Source organism: Anguilla anguilla, chromosome 16 (assembly GCF_013347855.1).
Source record: "Anguilla anguilla isolate fAngAng1 chromosome 16, fAngAng1.pri, whole genome shotgun sequence".
In the NCBI taxonomy this organism is placed as follows: domain Eukaryota; kingdom Metazoa; phylum Chordata; class Actinopteri; order Anguilliformes; family Anguillidae; genus Anguilla; species Anguilla anguilla.
The window spans coordinates 4,006,355-4,022,513 of record NC_049216.1 but is presented as its reverse complement, the minus strand read 5'-3'; the positions used below and the strand labels follow the sequence as shown (position 1 = coordinate 4,022,513).

Below are 16,159 nucleotides of genomic sequence, written 5' to 3'. Positions count from 1 at the left end.
GGTAGTAGTAGTATTAGTAGTAGTAGCAGGACTAGTAGTAGCAGTAGTAACAGGGGTAGTAGTAGTATTAGCAGTAGCAGTAGTAGTAGTAGTATTAGCAGAAGTAGTAGTAGTAGTAGCAGCAGTAGTAGCAGGAGTAGCAGGGGTAGTAATAGTATTAGCAGTAGTAGTAGCAGGGGTAGTAGTAGTATTAGCAGGGGTAGCAGTAGTAGCAGCAGTAGTAGTAGTAGCAGCAGTAGTAGCAGGGGTAGTAGTAGTAGCAGCAGTAGTAGCAGGGGTAGTAGTAGTAGCAGCAGTAGTAGCAGGGGTAGTAGTAGTATTAGCAGTAGTAGCAGGGGTAGTAATAGTATTAGCAGCAGTAGTATCAGGGGCAGCAGTAGTATCAGGGGTAGCAGTATCAGCAATAGTAGTAGTGGCGGTACTAGCAGTAGCTTTATTAGCAGTAGTAGTAGGGGTAGTAGTAGCAGGCGTCATAACATTAGCAGTAGTAGTATTAATAGCAATAGCAGTAGTAACAGTACTTGTAGTAGTAGGGGTAGCAGTATTATCAATAGTAGTAGTAGCAGGACTAGTAGTAGCAATAGTAGTAGGGGTAGCAGTATTGGCAATAGTAGTAGCAGGTGTAGTATTAGCAGTAGCAGGAGGGGTAGTTGCAATAATATTGTCAGTAACATTAGAAGTAGCAGTTTCATCAGATTTTAAATAACTATGTTGCTTTGCTGTTGACCACACCATTGAAGCGTATCCTTTGTTGCCTTTGGAAGGGCTAAAATAGTCTTGGGAGGCCTTGGATCTGGAATCAAAACCTTGAGTTGCACGTTTTGAAATGACAACAATATCTTGGGCAAATCCAGATGTGGGTGAAACAGCACTTGCCAATTTATTTGTAAAATGAGAGGGTCCAAAAAAATGTGATTGTACCGGAGGCTCCACGGGTGATGAAAGAGTGTTCTTTTGGAAGTGTTTGTTTTTGGCGAAAACTGGCGGAGCTGTACGTTTTGAGCTTTGGATGGAGCTGGATGAGTTCAGACGATTGTGGAATGGTGTCGCTGCCACCAACGAATATGGCGGTGGAGCTTCTGGTGACGAATGTGACGGCAATGATGATGATGATGATGATGATGATGATGATGGTGAAAATATTTGGGAAGCAAAGTCTCTTGGAGACGAGGAAGTATCGAAGAATGCAGACAGTAATGGTGCTGAGGGTTTGGACCTTTGGACCAGGGGTGGAAATGGGCTCTGATGCATGCTGGGAGTCAAACCTGTGCTGGAAGAGAGGGTGAGGGTGGTGTCCGGGGCTGAAGACGAAGGGTCCTCTCCTCTCCCCGCGTCCTCCGAAGGCCATTGGTTCGTTTGGTTGCCGCTGCCGGACGTCGCCGGGGAAACGCGGGACTGGACTAACGTCTCAGGGCTTCTGGCAGTGCTGGCCAGGATAGTCAGTATGGAGGAGAAGGCGGGCTGCCGCCTGGTGCTCTCCGCTGCCCCCGGTGGCTCCGCGCGGTGGGCGGGGAAGGGCTCCCCCTCCGGCAGCGCTCCGGCAGGGGGGCGGGCGGGGGCCGCCGAGGCCGCCGGGTCCTGGGGAGGAGTCGAAAACCCGGACGACTCGTAGCTCCCGTCATCTGGAAACGAGCGGAGAGAGAGTCGAGTTAACGGGGCAGTGAGCCGCACCGGCGTTAGCGGCAGCTCCGCACCGGCGTTAGCCGCAGTTCCGCACCGGCGTTAGCCACAGCTCCAAACCGGCGTTAGCCTCGGCTCTGCACCGGCGTTAGCTGCAGCTCCGCACCGGCGTTAGCCTCGGCTCCGCACCGGCGTTAGCCACAGCTCCGCACTGGCGTTAGCCTCGGCTCCGCACCGGCGTTAGCCACAGCTCCGCACCGGCGTTAGCCACGGCTCCGCACCGGCGTTAGCCACAGCTCCGCACTGGCGTTAGCCTCGGCTCCGCACCGGCGTTAGCCACAGCTCCGCACTGGCGTTAGCCTCGGCTCCGCACCGGCGTTAGCCACAGCTCCGCACCGGCGTTAGCCACAGCTCCGCACCGGCGTTAGCCTCGGCTCCGCACCGGCGTTAGCCACAGCTCCGCACCGGCGTTAGCCACAGCTCCGCACCGGCGTTAGCCTCGGCTCCGCACCGGCGTTAGCGGCGGCTACGCACCGGTGTTAGCCGCGGCTACGCACCGGCGTTAGCCTCGGCTCCGCACCGGCGTTAGCCGCGGCTCCGTACCGGCGTTATCCAGGGCTCCGCACCGGCGTTAGCCTCGGCTCCGCACCGGCGTTAGCGGCGGCTACGCACCGGCGTTAGCCGCGGCTCCGCACCGGCGTTAGCCGCGGCTACGCACCGGCGTTAGCCGCGGCTACGCACCGGCGTTAGCCGCGGCTCCGCACCGGCGCTAGCCGCGGCTCCGCACCGGCGTTAGCCGCGGCTCCGCCGCGTCCACAGCCGTCCGTCTCACTCCAAAACGAGGCGCGGCTTAACGGGATTAGCGCTTCATAAACTGAATTAAGAGATTGTGTAATTGGGCCCTATCAGCTGAAGGGCTGTTTGTCTCAGACCAACCTGCGTGACCGCTAGCAAATGCAGTTTGCTCCGATAAAAGCTGTGAAGAAAAAAGCCAAGAGAATTCAAACCTGAGTTGATATTAGTCAATATCTAGAGAACAACAATGAGAAATGCTACTTTAACCACTCTGAATGAATTACAGAAATCCTCCTTCCGATCTTTTCTTAATCGACTCTGATCCATGAAATCCCCTCAGTGTTAAACACGGTGTTTCGTAGCGCCTAGTAATGAAAGTGTTTTCCAGTCACTCCGCATGAGCATCACAGACTTGCAAACACAAACATGAAGTGTAGAACCGCTGAAAACATTTTTAAAGAGTCCCGCACCGCAGGCTTCAAACAGGAAGCCATGCAAGCCCATGAGAGGGCCTTGGATACTTGGCTAATACAAAAAAAAAAAAAACATGGCAGACAGAGCTGAACACAAGCAGATACATTTTTTTTAAAACGCAAACACTGCAAATTATTTATCACAAATGACTTATTTATTATTTTTGCAGTGCAAGACACACAGATCTTAAAAACACGGCGGCCGTAAAAAAGCAAATGGCCGCAGTTAAGAAGGAACGGCCATGGCAGCAATCCTCTTCTCCTGCAGAAAGCAGCAAAGTCACCTTTCAGCACGGGAAAAAGGGGGAAACGTTTCGCGTCTCGCGTTTCTGGGTCGAACGTCTAACGGGTTTCGCAGAAAGAGCTGACGACGCGCTGGCCGCCGCGCCCCAAAACAGGAACGCGCTTCGCCATTCCCGGCTCGTACCGGCCGACGTTCCCGACGTTCCCGACGCGTCCGTCAGGGAATTATATCATCGGCTACAAAACGGTTCGCGAGCCCGTCGCGTGTTTCCGTTCCTGCGGAGCGCGAAGCTCGCTTCCCGCGACGGCACAAAAAAACCCCTGTTTTACATAACGAAACCCCAGCGACTCTTTTTCAATTACAGGAACACAGCAAGGGAAGGCTTCCTGCGAAGTCCGCCCGAGGAAAAATATCTCTGCCGTTCGGCTGCCAGGTATTTGCTCCCTCCCCCCCCCCCCCACCCACACCCCCACCCCCCACCCCCGGACCGTCTCAGATTAGCACGACTGCGTATTAGCCATTTTTTTTTACAGTCTCTGGTGTTAGCTCAGCGATAACAGTATCCGCAGTTCCTTTTTTTAGACGCGCAAGACGTTACCGAGGCACCGAACGGTTTTTTTTTTTTTTGTTATTTTTCCCGCGAAAAAGACGCTCTCCTCGGAAGGCCCGCTGCGGAACGCCAAACTGGCGAGCGGCGCCGGATCGGTCCCCGCTCAGAAACGAGCCAAGCGACACGTTCGCCGCCCCGGCTTCCAAAGAACGGCGTTGGCGACAGTTTCCCGTCGTTCTTTTCTCCGCAGCGTGCGCCGGCGGGAAAAAAAATATATATCGCCCCCGAAATCCCCCAAAGCGGGACGCCCCTGTCTGCCTTCTCCGCGCCGCACGCGGCCTTCTGCGCCGGACCAGAAGCCCGGAGTTGTGCCCCACGGACGGCGGCCAGCCTTCCTGCAGCTATCCACCTGGAGGTGGGGGAGGGGGGGAGGGGGGGGTGAGCATATGGGACACCCCCAACGGAAAAGGCGAGCGGGTCAAGTTCCGGAGGAGGTGGGTGGGTGGGTGGGTGGGTGGGGGGGGGTTTACTGAATGCTCATAAAACGGATTGACGGGAATGGAGCATGATGGGACCGCTGCCATCAGAGGTCCAGGTGGCCGGGATGGGGGGAATGAGTATCAACCAACTCCCCCCACCCCCCCAGCCCCCCCCAGCGCGTGCGAAACATTCGAGGGTCGGCGGAATCGTTTCCATGGTTTCACGCCATGGCGGCGTTTTTCTCTTCCTGTGTCTCCATCTGCCCGCCCGCGAGACCCGCTGATCTGCACACGCGCACCCACAATGCATCTCTCTCCGAGCCTTCTTTTAATCAGCGAGAGAAAAAAAGGGCTCAGCTCAGGGCTACAGTCACGGGCGCATTAATTCAGCGCCAGCTGCCGGAAACCTGACTGAGGGCCGTCGCCATGGAGAGCGCGCGCGAAGCTGCGGACGACTGAGCGGTGAGCGGCGGCGCGGACGGCGGGGAGCGGAACACCGTGTGCTTAACGCCGAGCCGCCCACCCCCCCACCCCACACACCTCTTTCCTCACATACGAGCATTTTAATACAATTTACGCCGCCCGGGAAGAATCCCCGATTGATTCCCGCGGGCCTCCTGAGGGCCTCGTTCGCGGTTTCCCCCCCGGTTTCGGGGGGACATTTAGCACGCCGTTACCTGGAGGAACCTGGCGGATTAGCACGGCGGGATCCTGCATCCCGCGCTCCGATTTCTGATATCCTTTCATCAAAGGCGACTAAAGCTGCTTTTCAATTACTGAATGCACATTAAATCTCACGTAAATCTAAGATAAAGACTTTCGCTCTGCCAGGTTTTAATATTCGAAAGCTCGGGCCCGGGTGAGACGAGTTTCCCACTTAAATCAGGGACGCTGTTTCCATGGAAATGAAAGAGTACTCACAAGGTCAAAGGTTACCGTACTTTTGCTCAGGACAACACATCATTTCTATCCAAGACCTTCATTATGTCTTTGAGCTTCTAGTCTACCTATCAAAGGCCTCATTTTCACATCTGCTGGGCTGAGGCACTGTCCTAGCGTGTGGATAGGCCTTACAGTCTGGTATCTGTTATGGCACTGTTCTAGTGCATGGATGGGCCCCCAGTCTGCTATCTGTTAAGGCACTGTTCTAGTGCATGGATGGGCCCCCCAGACTGGTATCTTTTAAAGGTTTCCTTTCTTCCAACTGAAAAACTGAAGCATAACTCAAATCAGGCTCATGCCTGTCCCACTGCACACCGGTGGCCCCCTGTGCCCACCCCCACATGAAGCGCCCTCTGTCTCCGCAAGTCCGACTCGTCAGCCGCGGTGCGAAAATGACCGGCGGTGACATCACATGCTTTGGAGGACAACGTGTGTTCTCCTGGACGGACAATGGAGATGACGATGAGCCTTGCAGCTTCAGCATGACTGGACATTCAAGACCAGGGGAAACATTACATTTCTTCATCATCAATCATTTACAGCAATTGGACCATTACACAAAACCCTACCTAGGAACACCTGAGGGAAGCATCATGTGCAGCTGACATTCCCCAGTAGCGTCTTTCCTCCTGTCCCTCCACCACGAACATAACACAGAAGTGCAAGATACAACAAGGACTACCATAAGAGTAAACAAGCCTGGATCTCTGCTCTCAGGAGCAGAACCAAAGCGTGCTGACTGAGCGCGCTCAGTGCAAGGCCGCCTGAAAAGCAAGTCGTGAAACACTGAGCTATTCCCACGCTGTCGAGGTGGCTCAACGTCAATTTATCACCTTCGTGGAGATCACGTCTCTTCCTGGAACAGGAAGCAGAAGGTGACAGGGCTGACTGAGGTGATGGCGCAACACATTCACAGGGGTGGGAAGGAAGGAAGAAAGTTCCGTTCGGAACATTCTAGAAAGGGCATCGGCAGTGTAGGCAGGAGGGACGTGACGCTTTGCGGTTAATCAAAGTTCAAAAATTCTAAAGGTTGGCGGCGTGGCGCGGCGGGCAGAGGCTCCAAAGGTGGTGCCAGCGCGTCAGCGCCAAGGTGAGCAGCGGCCAGAAAACGATTTCGGCCCGGGAGGAAGAAAACAAATTCATTCCATTTCCTTTTCCCTGCCAGTGACTTGCAGCTCAGACATCAGACCTGAAACAAGAGGTGCCTTCCCAAAAGTGAGCCAAAATGGCCGTTTACATTTCAGCTGAGTTCAAATATGTAAATGGTAAATGGACTGTATTTATATAGCGCTTTTATCCAAAGCGCTTTACAATTGATGCCTCTCATTCGCCAGAGCAGTTAGGGGTTAGGTGTCTTGCTCAAGGACACTTCGACATGCCCAGGGCGGGGTTTGAACCGGCAACCCTCCGACTGCCAGACAATCGGTCTTACCTCCTGAGCTATGTCGCCCCTGTGTATTTTCGAAATGCAAAATGGAGGTGAAAACTTAATATTCTTGTATTCCATCCTTCTGACTGTGTTTCAGTTGTGGCAAGGTTTTCTGGTTGGTTGCTGATCTAGCACATAGCACAATGTTTACCTTCCAGAAGGAACCTGTATGCAGCCTAGCAATTGTGGCTGGGGTTTAAATACCATCCCAAATTCTGCTCTTCTGAGAAGGCAAAGGATTCTAACTAAGAAAAACTAGAGTTAAATGGGTTAAATGAGTTAAATGAATGAAATGAGTTGAATGAGTTTCAGACTACACATGCACCCTTGGATTTGTGACTGGGGTTTAACCCCTGCACATCCACCCTAATTTGCATATAGGGGATCACAAATGTCGCTCTCCTGCGAAGGCAAAGTTAAAGTTAACTGGGTTCCACCAAATGTCTCATATAGGAATCAGAGAAGATTCAGACAATGCATTGGTGTATAACCCTGGCACCATTTTGCTTCAGATACCACCTTTGCCTGATCTTGAGCCAGAAAAACACTGAACAGACACAGCCAACCGCTGTCACTGCTCAAAAGAGAAAGTCACTGCAATGTTTCTCCAGGCCTGTAGGGGGTGTAGGACAAAGCAAAGACTATAACAACATGCACTGTATGCGAGGAAATGTGAAGGCTCACAATATGTCTGAGTTATGTTTCATGTTTGAATGAAAACTTTTATTATTAAATCCCCCAACTTGTGAGCACAATTAAAAATAAGTTAAGTCACATCCTCTGATACAAAAATTTACAATTTTACAACGTATAGTACATTAATAAATATTACTGTAAACACAGACTGTTGTGTGTGACTATCTTCTGTTTTCACTATTCACCCATTTTTTTGTATTATATTTTACATGACACACTATCCATGTTTATGTTATTAAAACAATGCAACAATGATCCACTTTGGTTATTATGTCATAACAAAAAGTGCATTTTCTTGTGCCAATTTAAATAGCTCATTTTCACTCTGACTGGAAGGGTATTACATTACAATCAATCATATAGCAGAGCGACATGGAGTAGCGTAGAACGACTGTGTTAATCTCAGGAATCCAAAAATATAGCAGCACCAAGAAAGCACAGGGGCCTTTTATAATCAATAAGTGTAATCTAAACCATCAAAAACAACCATTTGTGTTGTAACAAAAGAAGGTACAACCAGACAGGCACAGCTATGCCTGTAACATTAACCAAAAGGAAAGCCACAGAAAGAAAGGACGTCTGAAGGGGGTCAGGGGAGCCATGGTGCAATCTGAAGCGCAGAGTCTTCAGTCTGTGCTGGAAGATGGGCAGGGTTTCTGCTGTTCTGACTGCAGTGGGAAGATGGGCAGAGTTTCTGCTGTTCTGACTGCAGTGGGAAGATGGGCAGGGTTTCTGCTGTTCTGACTGCAGTGGGAAGATGGGCAGGGTTTCTGCTGTTCTGACTGCAGTGGGAAGATGGGCAGGGTTTCTGCTGTTCTGACTGCAGTGGAAGATGGGCAGGGTTTCTGCTGTTCTGACTGCAGTGAGAAGATGGGCAGGGTTTCTGCTGTTCTGACTGCAGTGAGAAGATGGGCAGGGTTTCTGCTGTTCTGACTACAGTGGGAAGATGGGAAGGGTTTCTGCTGTTCTGACTGCAGTGGAAGATGAGCAAGGTTTCTGCTGTTCTGACTGCAGTGGAAGATTGGCAGGGTTTCTGCTGTTCTGACTGCAGTGGAAGATTGGCAGGGTTTCTGCTGTTCTGACTGCAATGGAGGATGGGCAGGGTTTCTTCTGTTCTGACTGCAGTGGAAGATGGGCAGGGTTTCTGCTGTTCTGTCTGCAGTGGAAGATGGGCAGGGTTTCTGCTGCTCTGTCTGCAGTGGAAGATGGGCAGGGTTTCTGCTGCTCTGTCTGCAGTGAGAAGATGGGCAGGGTTTCTGCTGTTCTGACTGCAGTGAGAAGATGGGCAGGGTTTCTGCTGTTCTGACTGCAGTGAGAAGATGGGCAGGGTTTCTGCTGTTCTGACTGCAGTGGAAGATGGGCAGGGTTTCTGCTGTTCTGAGTGCAGTGAGAAGATGGGCAGGGTTTCTGCTGTTCTGACTGCAGTGGGAAGATGGGCAGGGTTTCTGCTGTTCTGACTGCAGTGGGAAGATGGGCAGGGTTTCTGCTGTTCTGACTGCAGTGGAAGATGAGCAGGGTTTCTGCTGTTCTGACTGCAGTGGGAAGATGGGCAGGGTTTCTGCTGTTCTGACTGCAGTCGGAAGATGGGCAGGGTTTCTGCTGTTCTGACTGCAGTGGGAAGCTCATTCCTCCAATGGGGGGCCAGAACAGATGGGAGATGTTACCTTAAAGTCCATCACATGGTGCCGGGAAGGGGGGGGGGGGGGGATTTTTGTCCTGTTTTGTTTTTTACAAATCCAAGTTTTGAGGATTCTTTCAGCCATTTTCACCGTTTATAAAAAAAAAAATTTTGAAATACTAAAACATTTAAGCTGCTTGGCACCACAATGCCCGCTTCCTGCTCCCAAAGCCGTCACGTGCTCTCAAACGACAAGGTTGCCAGGCAACGCGCAGTCAGACGCGAGGGCAGCGCGACAGCGCGCAGGCTAATCACGGGCCGGCGGACAGCGCGTCGCAGGAGGCGCGCGGCTTCGCGGGGGAAAATTAGCAGGAACGGCTCGGCTAAAAACACAACCGCGTCACAGGCCGCTGTCACGAACCAATGGGGGTCCATTGTTCCTTCTCACAGATGGATACCAGTTGCTGGCATAAGTGGTTAGAACACTGTGCATTCAGCGTTCCACGATAAGCGAAACCTTTGCGAAGGAAGACACACTGTTTGCATGCCTATCAGCACCAATGCCAAAATGTACTATGTTTCCATACAGCATTCCTTTTAGCGAGTCTCTTAACTCCTGACAAATTCTTTTCTAATTAAAGATCTTACTGGACTAGGAGCAGCTGTCCAGAAAATGTTCAGAGCTGAAAAGCTTTTGTCAGAACAAATGTTTTCCTCATAGTAGTTGGCACCCAAGAGCAAAAACAGCTTGCCAAGCAGGGAAGTAGGCTAAACTGTACACTCTGCAGATGGCAACCCAAATGACCCCCAGCTAACCAGAGCTAGCAACTACTCCACTTGCCAGTTATTGCCGGTGTTTGTGGTATGCGAATTGCTACCAGCCTAAGACACACGAGCCTAGCCATCTTTCGCTCCGAATGTGCATAGACGGAACTGTCCGGAAGGCAGAGAAGCTTCGATCGGACAGTCCAGGGTAAAAAGACATGTTTAGGTCAAGCTCTGTCCACACTTTGCCCTCCATAAAAGACATATGTAATTATAATTTAATGGGTGCAACAGGGAAGTACTAGTGGAGATCTTTATAAATGCTGAAAATAGCTGGAGTAGACGGAATATTCAATATTACTATTCAGACGCATGAGCCTAGCCACATATCCCTGTTTATACTTAAGCCTTTATGTGTAAGCTCCGCAAATTTGCCTTCTAGGACAGCTCCCATTTTGTTCTAGAGCAGGGTTGATGGAAAGTCCTGGAGGCCCATAGTGTGGGCAGGTACTTGTGCTTTCCTTTCAATCAGAAGCCAATTAAGGCCTTGAGAACAAGGTGTGTGGACTCTATCCAGTCGATGACTTGCATTAATCACCGATGCTGAAACACGCCGAAAACTAGCAGACACTGCAGCCCCCCGAGACTGGAGTTTGGCACCCCTGTTCTAGAGGGTGAATGCATTCAGTGCTGTCTGTACATTTTCCGCCGTTTTGCTGACTCTACAAGGAAACTCGAACATTCTGCATGCAGCTCTCTCCCACCATGATTGGCTCACTGGTAATCAGCTGCTCGCTAATTGGCCAATCAAGGTTCTACATGTAGGGTCATGGGAGGCGGCTCCAGAACACAGTCATTCATGGCTAACTGGCATGGCAGACTTTCTCAAGTCTACTCTCCAATGAGAGCTTTGATTTTAAGAGAAAACGAAATGCTTCTGAGTGATAAAGATCATTTTATGGCATCCTTGACATGAAAAAACGAGAAGATCTATTTTTGAACAATTTAAGTTCTTTCAAATAGTTCAGTGGATGCAACAGAGGCATCAGTTTGACATGCTTTGAATATTCACAACAGCACAGCATATTATATAGTGAGATTTAAGTTAAACTTTGAAATTGAAAATGAACGGTGACAACAAACAAGAGGAAGGAGAAAAGCCTAGGGGAAAGTGCATCCAACCATAAAAGTTTCAAAACCAAATACATGTTTTCAGATAACCATTTTATTTTATTAATGTAGTAATAACTTTATCTGATTGTGCAAAATATCATCATTCACAGATATGCATCATGATTCTTAGTTGTAAATTCCGACCCTTTTTGTCCCTGGGATTTTGTCCCCTCGCCAAAAGTCATGAAAACAAACCAATTCCATCACACTCTGGAAACTACAAGCAGCTAATGGCTAAACATTCCCTATGCCACTTAGGACACAAAGACGAATTAAAATGAGAACTGTGATAGCTGCTCAGCCAATGTTCTCAAAAACGGGGAGTGAATAAATAGCTGCAATCGTTGCCCTTTGACCCTTTGGGTAAAGTCCCGTCTGCAAATTTACATAAAAGCGGGATTCTCGCCAGCATCAACACAAGAAATCGCCGTAAAATCTGCTTAATGCCACACATTAGCATCTCTGCCCGATGTCTTGTAGCCAGCAGCTGGTCTATATGACAGCTGTGTAATCAAGCAGCACCATTTAAAGCGCCCAATCAGAGGACAGCGTGACGTTCGGCCTTCTCAGCACAGTCACGTGCAGCATCAGGCGCAGTCTGACTGCGCTGCTGAACTCAGATCGCTGTCTCAGGTCCGCGTGACTGCGCAGCTGCACTCAGATCACTGTCTCAGGTCCGCGTGACTGCGCAGCTGAACTCAGATCGCTGTCTCAGGTCTGCGTGACTGCGCAGCTGCACTCAGATCACTGTCTCAGGTCTGCGTGACTGCGCAGCTGAACTCAGATCTCAGGTTTCCTGACAGGATGGGGTTGCAAATGCAACTCCAAATACGGGGGGGGGGGAGTAAAACAGGGACAAAAAATATGTTTATTTGTTAAGATAAAATCAATAATAATAATAATAATAACAACAACAAAAACACTACTGCTACTACTAATAATAATAATAATAATAATGATTTGGCAATAGATAAGTGCACAAGCTCTCCCGGATTTGCATCATATATCCTACAGTAGTCATTAACTATTAACAGCATTACTGGCATTATTGAGGAAGGGAACTACATTCTCTTGTGCTTGTACCACAAAGCAGGACGGGCAGTTCATTTTCACTCGCTGTGCGCTGCGTGTTAGTTAAACAGAGAGAATTCTTCAGCAGGCAGGTCCTGAGAAAACCTTTGATGCCCTTGACTTTGCCACCCGTAGTGCCGCAGCCAATCACAGCCCCATTAACCCGTTAAGGTGTGAGGTCACAAATATTCGATTAGAATGCCCTTAACTGAACATTCTACCGCTGATGTAACAATCGCTACTGGTTACTGAATGCAACGGGGTTCTAGAATGCTGACTTGGAATTTTGAAAAAAGAACATTCTAAAAAAACCTACTCTCCAAAGAGAGCGTTCAAAGGGCTGACTTCTGGTCCCAAACGCAGACGGTGTCTCCGAGCCTGAACTAACAACTAGGAGGAAAACCTCAAGAGGCTCGCTCTCTCTCAATTTGAGCAAAGATATGCGCTCAAGTCATGTTTCGCAGATGTTTTTTTTTTTTAATCCATGCAAACTTTATGAAGAGGAGTACATGCAATTCTGCTCTGGAGAATCCTTTTTTTTTTTTTTGCTCCTCTGATGATGTTGAAGATGATATTTTGCAAAGAGAGATATTTTATGAACATATTAATTAATCATTTTGTGATTTGAAAAACATTCCACAGTCTGCATCAGTACACTGGTGCTACTTCACACTAGCTCAGCCAGTGGAGGATGGGCTCCCCCTCTATAGCTGGGTTCCTCGTGAGATTTCTTCCCATTGGGGAGTTAATCCTCTCCACCGGTTGAGGTTTTATCTCCCCAATGAGGAGTTATTATTTTTTTATTTTTACCTCATAGTGCTTGCTGTTTGGGGGTCCAGCCCTGATTTTTGCTCTTTTTCTTCCATACAAATAAAATTGTGTCGATTTGATTTGACTGGCTCCATATCAAAGGAGATTTCTTTGATTCTCTCCTCAAAAAGAAGCGAGTCATCTCTGAACTTTGTCCGGCCTACCCAGAGACGACTCATTAATTTCCAAACTCAAAGCAGGACATTAGACAGAGAGAGCTAATACATGGCCATTTGCTGAGAGATTCCACAGGATCGAGGATTCCATTAAAACGTCCATGTCCATCGTCCACTCCATCCACGTCCAGAATCTTCCGTTATACATCTGAACATAAACACATACAACGACTGTCTGATGAACACTGAGCACTAAATGACTTTCTGAATTGCCTGCAAGAATCTCAAGACCATGTTTATCGAACGAGAACTAGGACTCCTTAAACCTTGAGCGCCTTCTGAAGTAAGATTAGTACAGGCAGTAAGCAGATGAAACGGGGACCCCTTTGATGCCCACCTTTGAAAAGGCACTGCGACGAGGGGCGTATGTTGAAAAGGCTTCTGAATGTGAAACAAAATGGCGGACGATGGGGGGAGGGGCTACTCCTCAATCTCCGCACGCCGTTCGGAATCGCTAGCGGCGAACGGGTGACCGTGACGATCAAAGGAAAGCCACTAATCTACGAAGGAAGTCTCCAGACCTGCAGAGTAAAGCTCTAAAAATCCACAGGCGCGATGAGGAGAGGATCATGGGAAAGTGTACTGTTTCTGACAGTTGATGGACGCGCAGAAGTCTCTTTATAGGCCTTGATCACAGTTTTTGGGGGTTCCAGGGGGGCTGGGGGGGTGGGGGGGTGGGGGGGGGTGTTTAGTTAGGGGAGGAGTCGCTCCGTGGTTCTGCAAATTCTCACACTGTTTTTTTGGCAGGAAGCCATGAAGGCCACAGCCAGAGCTCTGCTCTGCGGGGGGGGGGGGGGGGGGTGTCACAATCTCAGGAACAAGTCTTTCTACATTTACATCAGCCCTGAAAGTGGTCTTGGGCCCGACCCTTAATCTTCCGAGGCATAATAAAAAGGTTGTTTCAAACTGCCATTTCAGGGACCGCGGTGACATCTCGGATTTCGCACAGGCGTTTTTCAACGCGCTCACAGATTAAAACAGAGGCACACTGTCAAAAACAGCATTCAGATGTGCTTTAGAAAGACACGTTCAGAAATTATTTCGGCACACTGTCCAGATCACTGAAATGGCATAATTATGTTAAGACTGCATGAAAGCTCAATCTGTGACTATTTAAAAGCCACAGTTCTTTTACACATTGAAATTATGAACCTTTTTAGATGCGAAGCACTTCATGGACCTGGCTTGTAACTCATACATACGCACACACACACACACACACACACACACACTCACACTCACACTCACACTCACACTCACACTCACACTCACACTCACACTCACACTCACACTCACACTCACACTCACACTCACACTCACACTCACACTCACACTCACACACGCACTCACACACGCACTCACACATGCACATGCTGTCACACACAAGCATACACTCACTCACTCATTCACTGACACACTCACTCACTCACTCACACACGCACACACGCACACACACACACACACTCATGCACTCACTCACATACTCACACATGCACACACTCACTCACACGCACACACTCATGCACGCACACACACACACACACACTCACTCACACACACTCACTCACGCATGCACTCACACACACACACTCTCACTCACTCACACACTCACACTCTCACTCACGCACTCACACACACACACACACACACGCACACACTCACTCACTCACACTCTCACACACACACACAGGCTGAAGACTCTACACAGGAGGGAGCTATTAGCAGGCAAGTGGCTGAAATTGGGGGGGGTGCTACATAAGAGTGGTGCTTTGCATCAATGACACTGTGTGCCATTGTTATGTCTTAATTGGGAGAGGGCCTCTTATCTAAATTGATTTTTACAAGTTCGGCCCTGTTTTACAGTTAGCTACGAAAATGTTGCAGACAGAATAGCACGATTTAACTGATAAAGACAGACCACTAAAGTCTTCTATTTAGGCGTTATAGTCCTGGGTTAAAACAAAAAACCACACACACACCGGTCCTTTACGGATAAGACCGGACACCCTTTCCTTAGTCCCAAGTAAATTAGACAATTCAAAATAAATATTTTAAAATATTACAAAATCTTTCAAAATAAATATTATTAGTAATAAGTCGACGCATTTCTCATATGCAACATTATCCACCACATAGTATCAGGAACGAGTAATCCTGACAAACACAGTTTTGTAGAATTACAAACTTAAGACATGTGAATGGTATCTGGTCTCCTCTTATAAATACATATGGAATGTTCTAATGCAAACATCAAACAAAAATCACCGGGCGTCACATGTAATGCTATATAGGAAGAAACCATGGGAGGTACCAAATTCAAGAAAGGGGGAGCCCATCGCCCGCTGATCGGAACACGGGGACCGAAATGGTCGAAGTCTGAAGCCTTCACTAGACCCTGAGGTTCCAACCACATGCTAATGACATCATCATCATCATCATCAAGTTTACCGTTGAAAGGAAGACACCTTCGAGAAAGTTCAGCTTTCTGTCTGACCACGTACACCACACTGCATTAATCACTTGCCAAACATACGACAGGACAAAAACCCAGCCATCAGCCAGAGGTTCGACCACGTAAACAACCTTCATTTAGGGAAACAATTACTTTGACACCCCGAATACGTCAGTGTTTCCTAACCGCGTGTATCAAAAGGACAAACACAAAACATCATTTAAAATGCAGTTTGATTTGAAATTAAACACTTTGCTTTTATCATTTCTATCCTAATTAATGTTCCTGTGATACATGAATCAGCTGTTGCTTGGATACTGAAGCTCTTGGACATGAGTGTATTTTTACATTACATATTTTGATCCAATTAGATTCATCTCCGATCAGCTCGGATGAGGCTGACGGCACATTTGCAATAGCAAGTGTAGCTCTGTCTCGCGGCATTTTGTGACAAGCATTCTGCTGAGTGTAACCTCAATAAGCAGCCTAGCTCACGCTGTGCTGCATGAATGCTTTGCATTGAATCTGGACCGTGCCAGTAGCTTCTGCTGTTAGCTCCGTAGGGTGACGTGCAATTGGCAATAGCGTTACCCCCTGTACGAGAGGGTTCAATTGAGTCGGGGTCCGCGTTTCATTGCTCTCTGGAATCCGCAGACAGCATATCATACAACAGGTCTTCCTCTGACCCTACTCTGTGTGAGCTGAGCTGTAGCCTACAGGGTGAAGTGGTAGCGGAGAAAGGAGAAATCCAAACTCCAAACTCCGGAATCGCCAGTGAGGCTCCTCGCAGATAAGTGGACATTACAAATCAGGTGGAGAATTGGACATATGCAGTGCCATGTTGGGAACTAAATTTATAGAAAAAA

At 48.8% G+C, this 16,159-nt stretch overlaps 1 protein-coding gene across 2 annotated transcripts in view; it reads right to left on the bottom strand.

The window, feature by feature from the left end:
* LOC118215405 (UPF0606 protein KIAA1549L-like) overlaps positions 1–16,159 on the bottom strand; it is a 76,320-nt gene that overhangs the window by 47,406 nt on the left and 12,755 nt on the right. For both annotated transcript variants that reach the window (XM_035396165.1, XM_035396166.1), the window contains exon 2: positions 1,266–1,622. In XM_035396165.1, the coding sequence (XP_035252056.1) occupies positions 1,266–1,622 (357 nt within the window). The remainder of the gene's footprint in view (positions 1–1,265; positions 1,623–16,159) is intronic.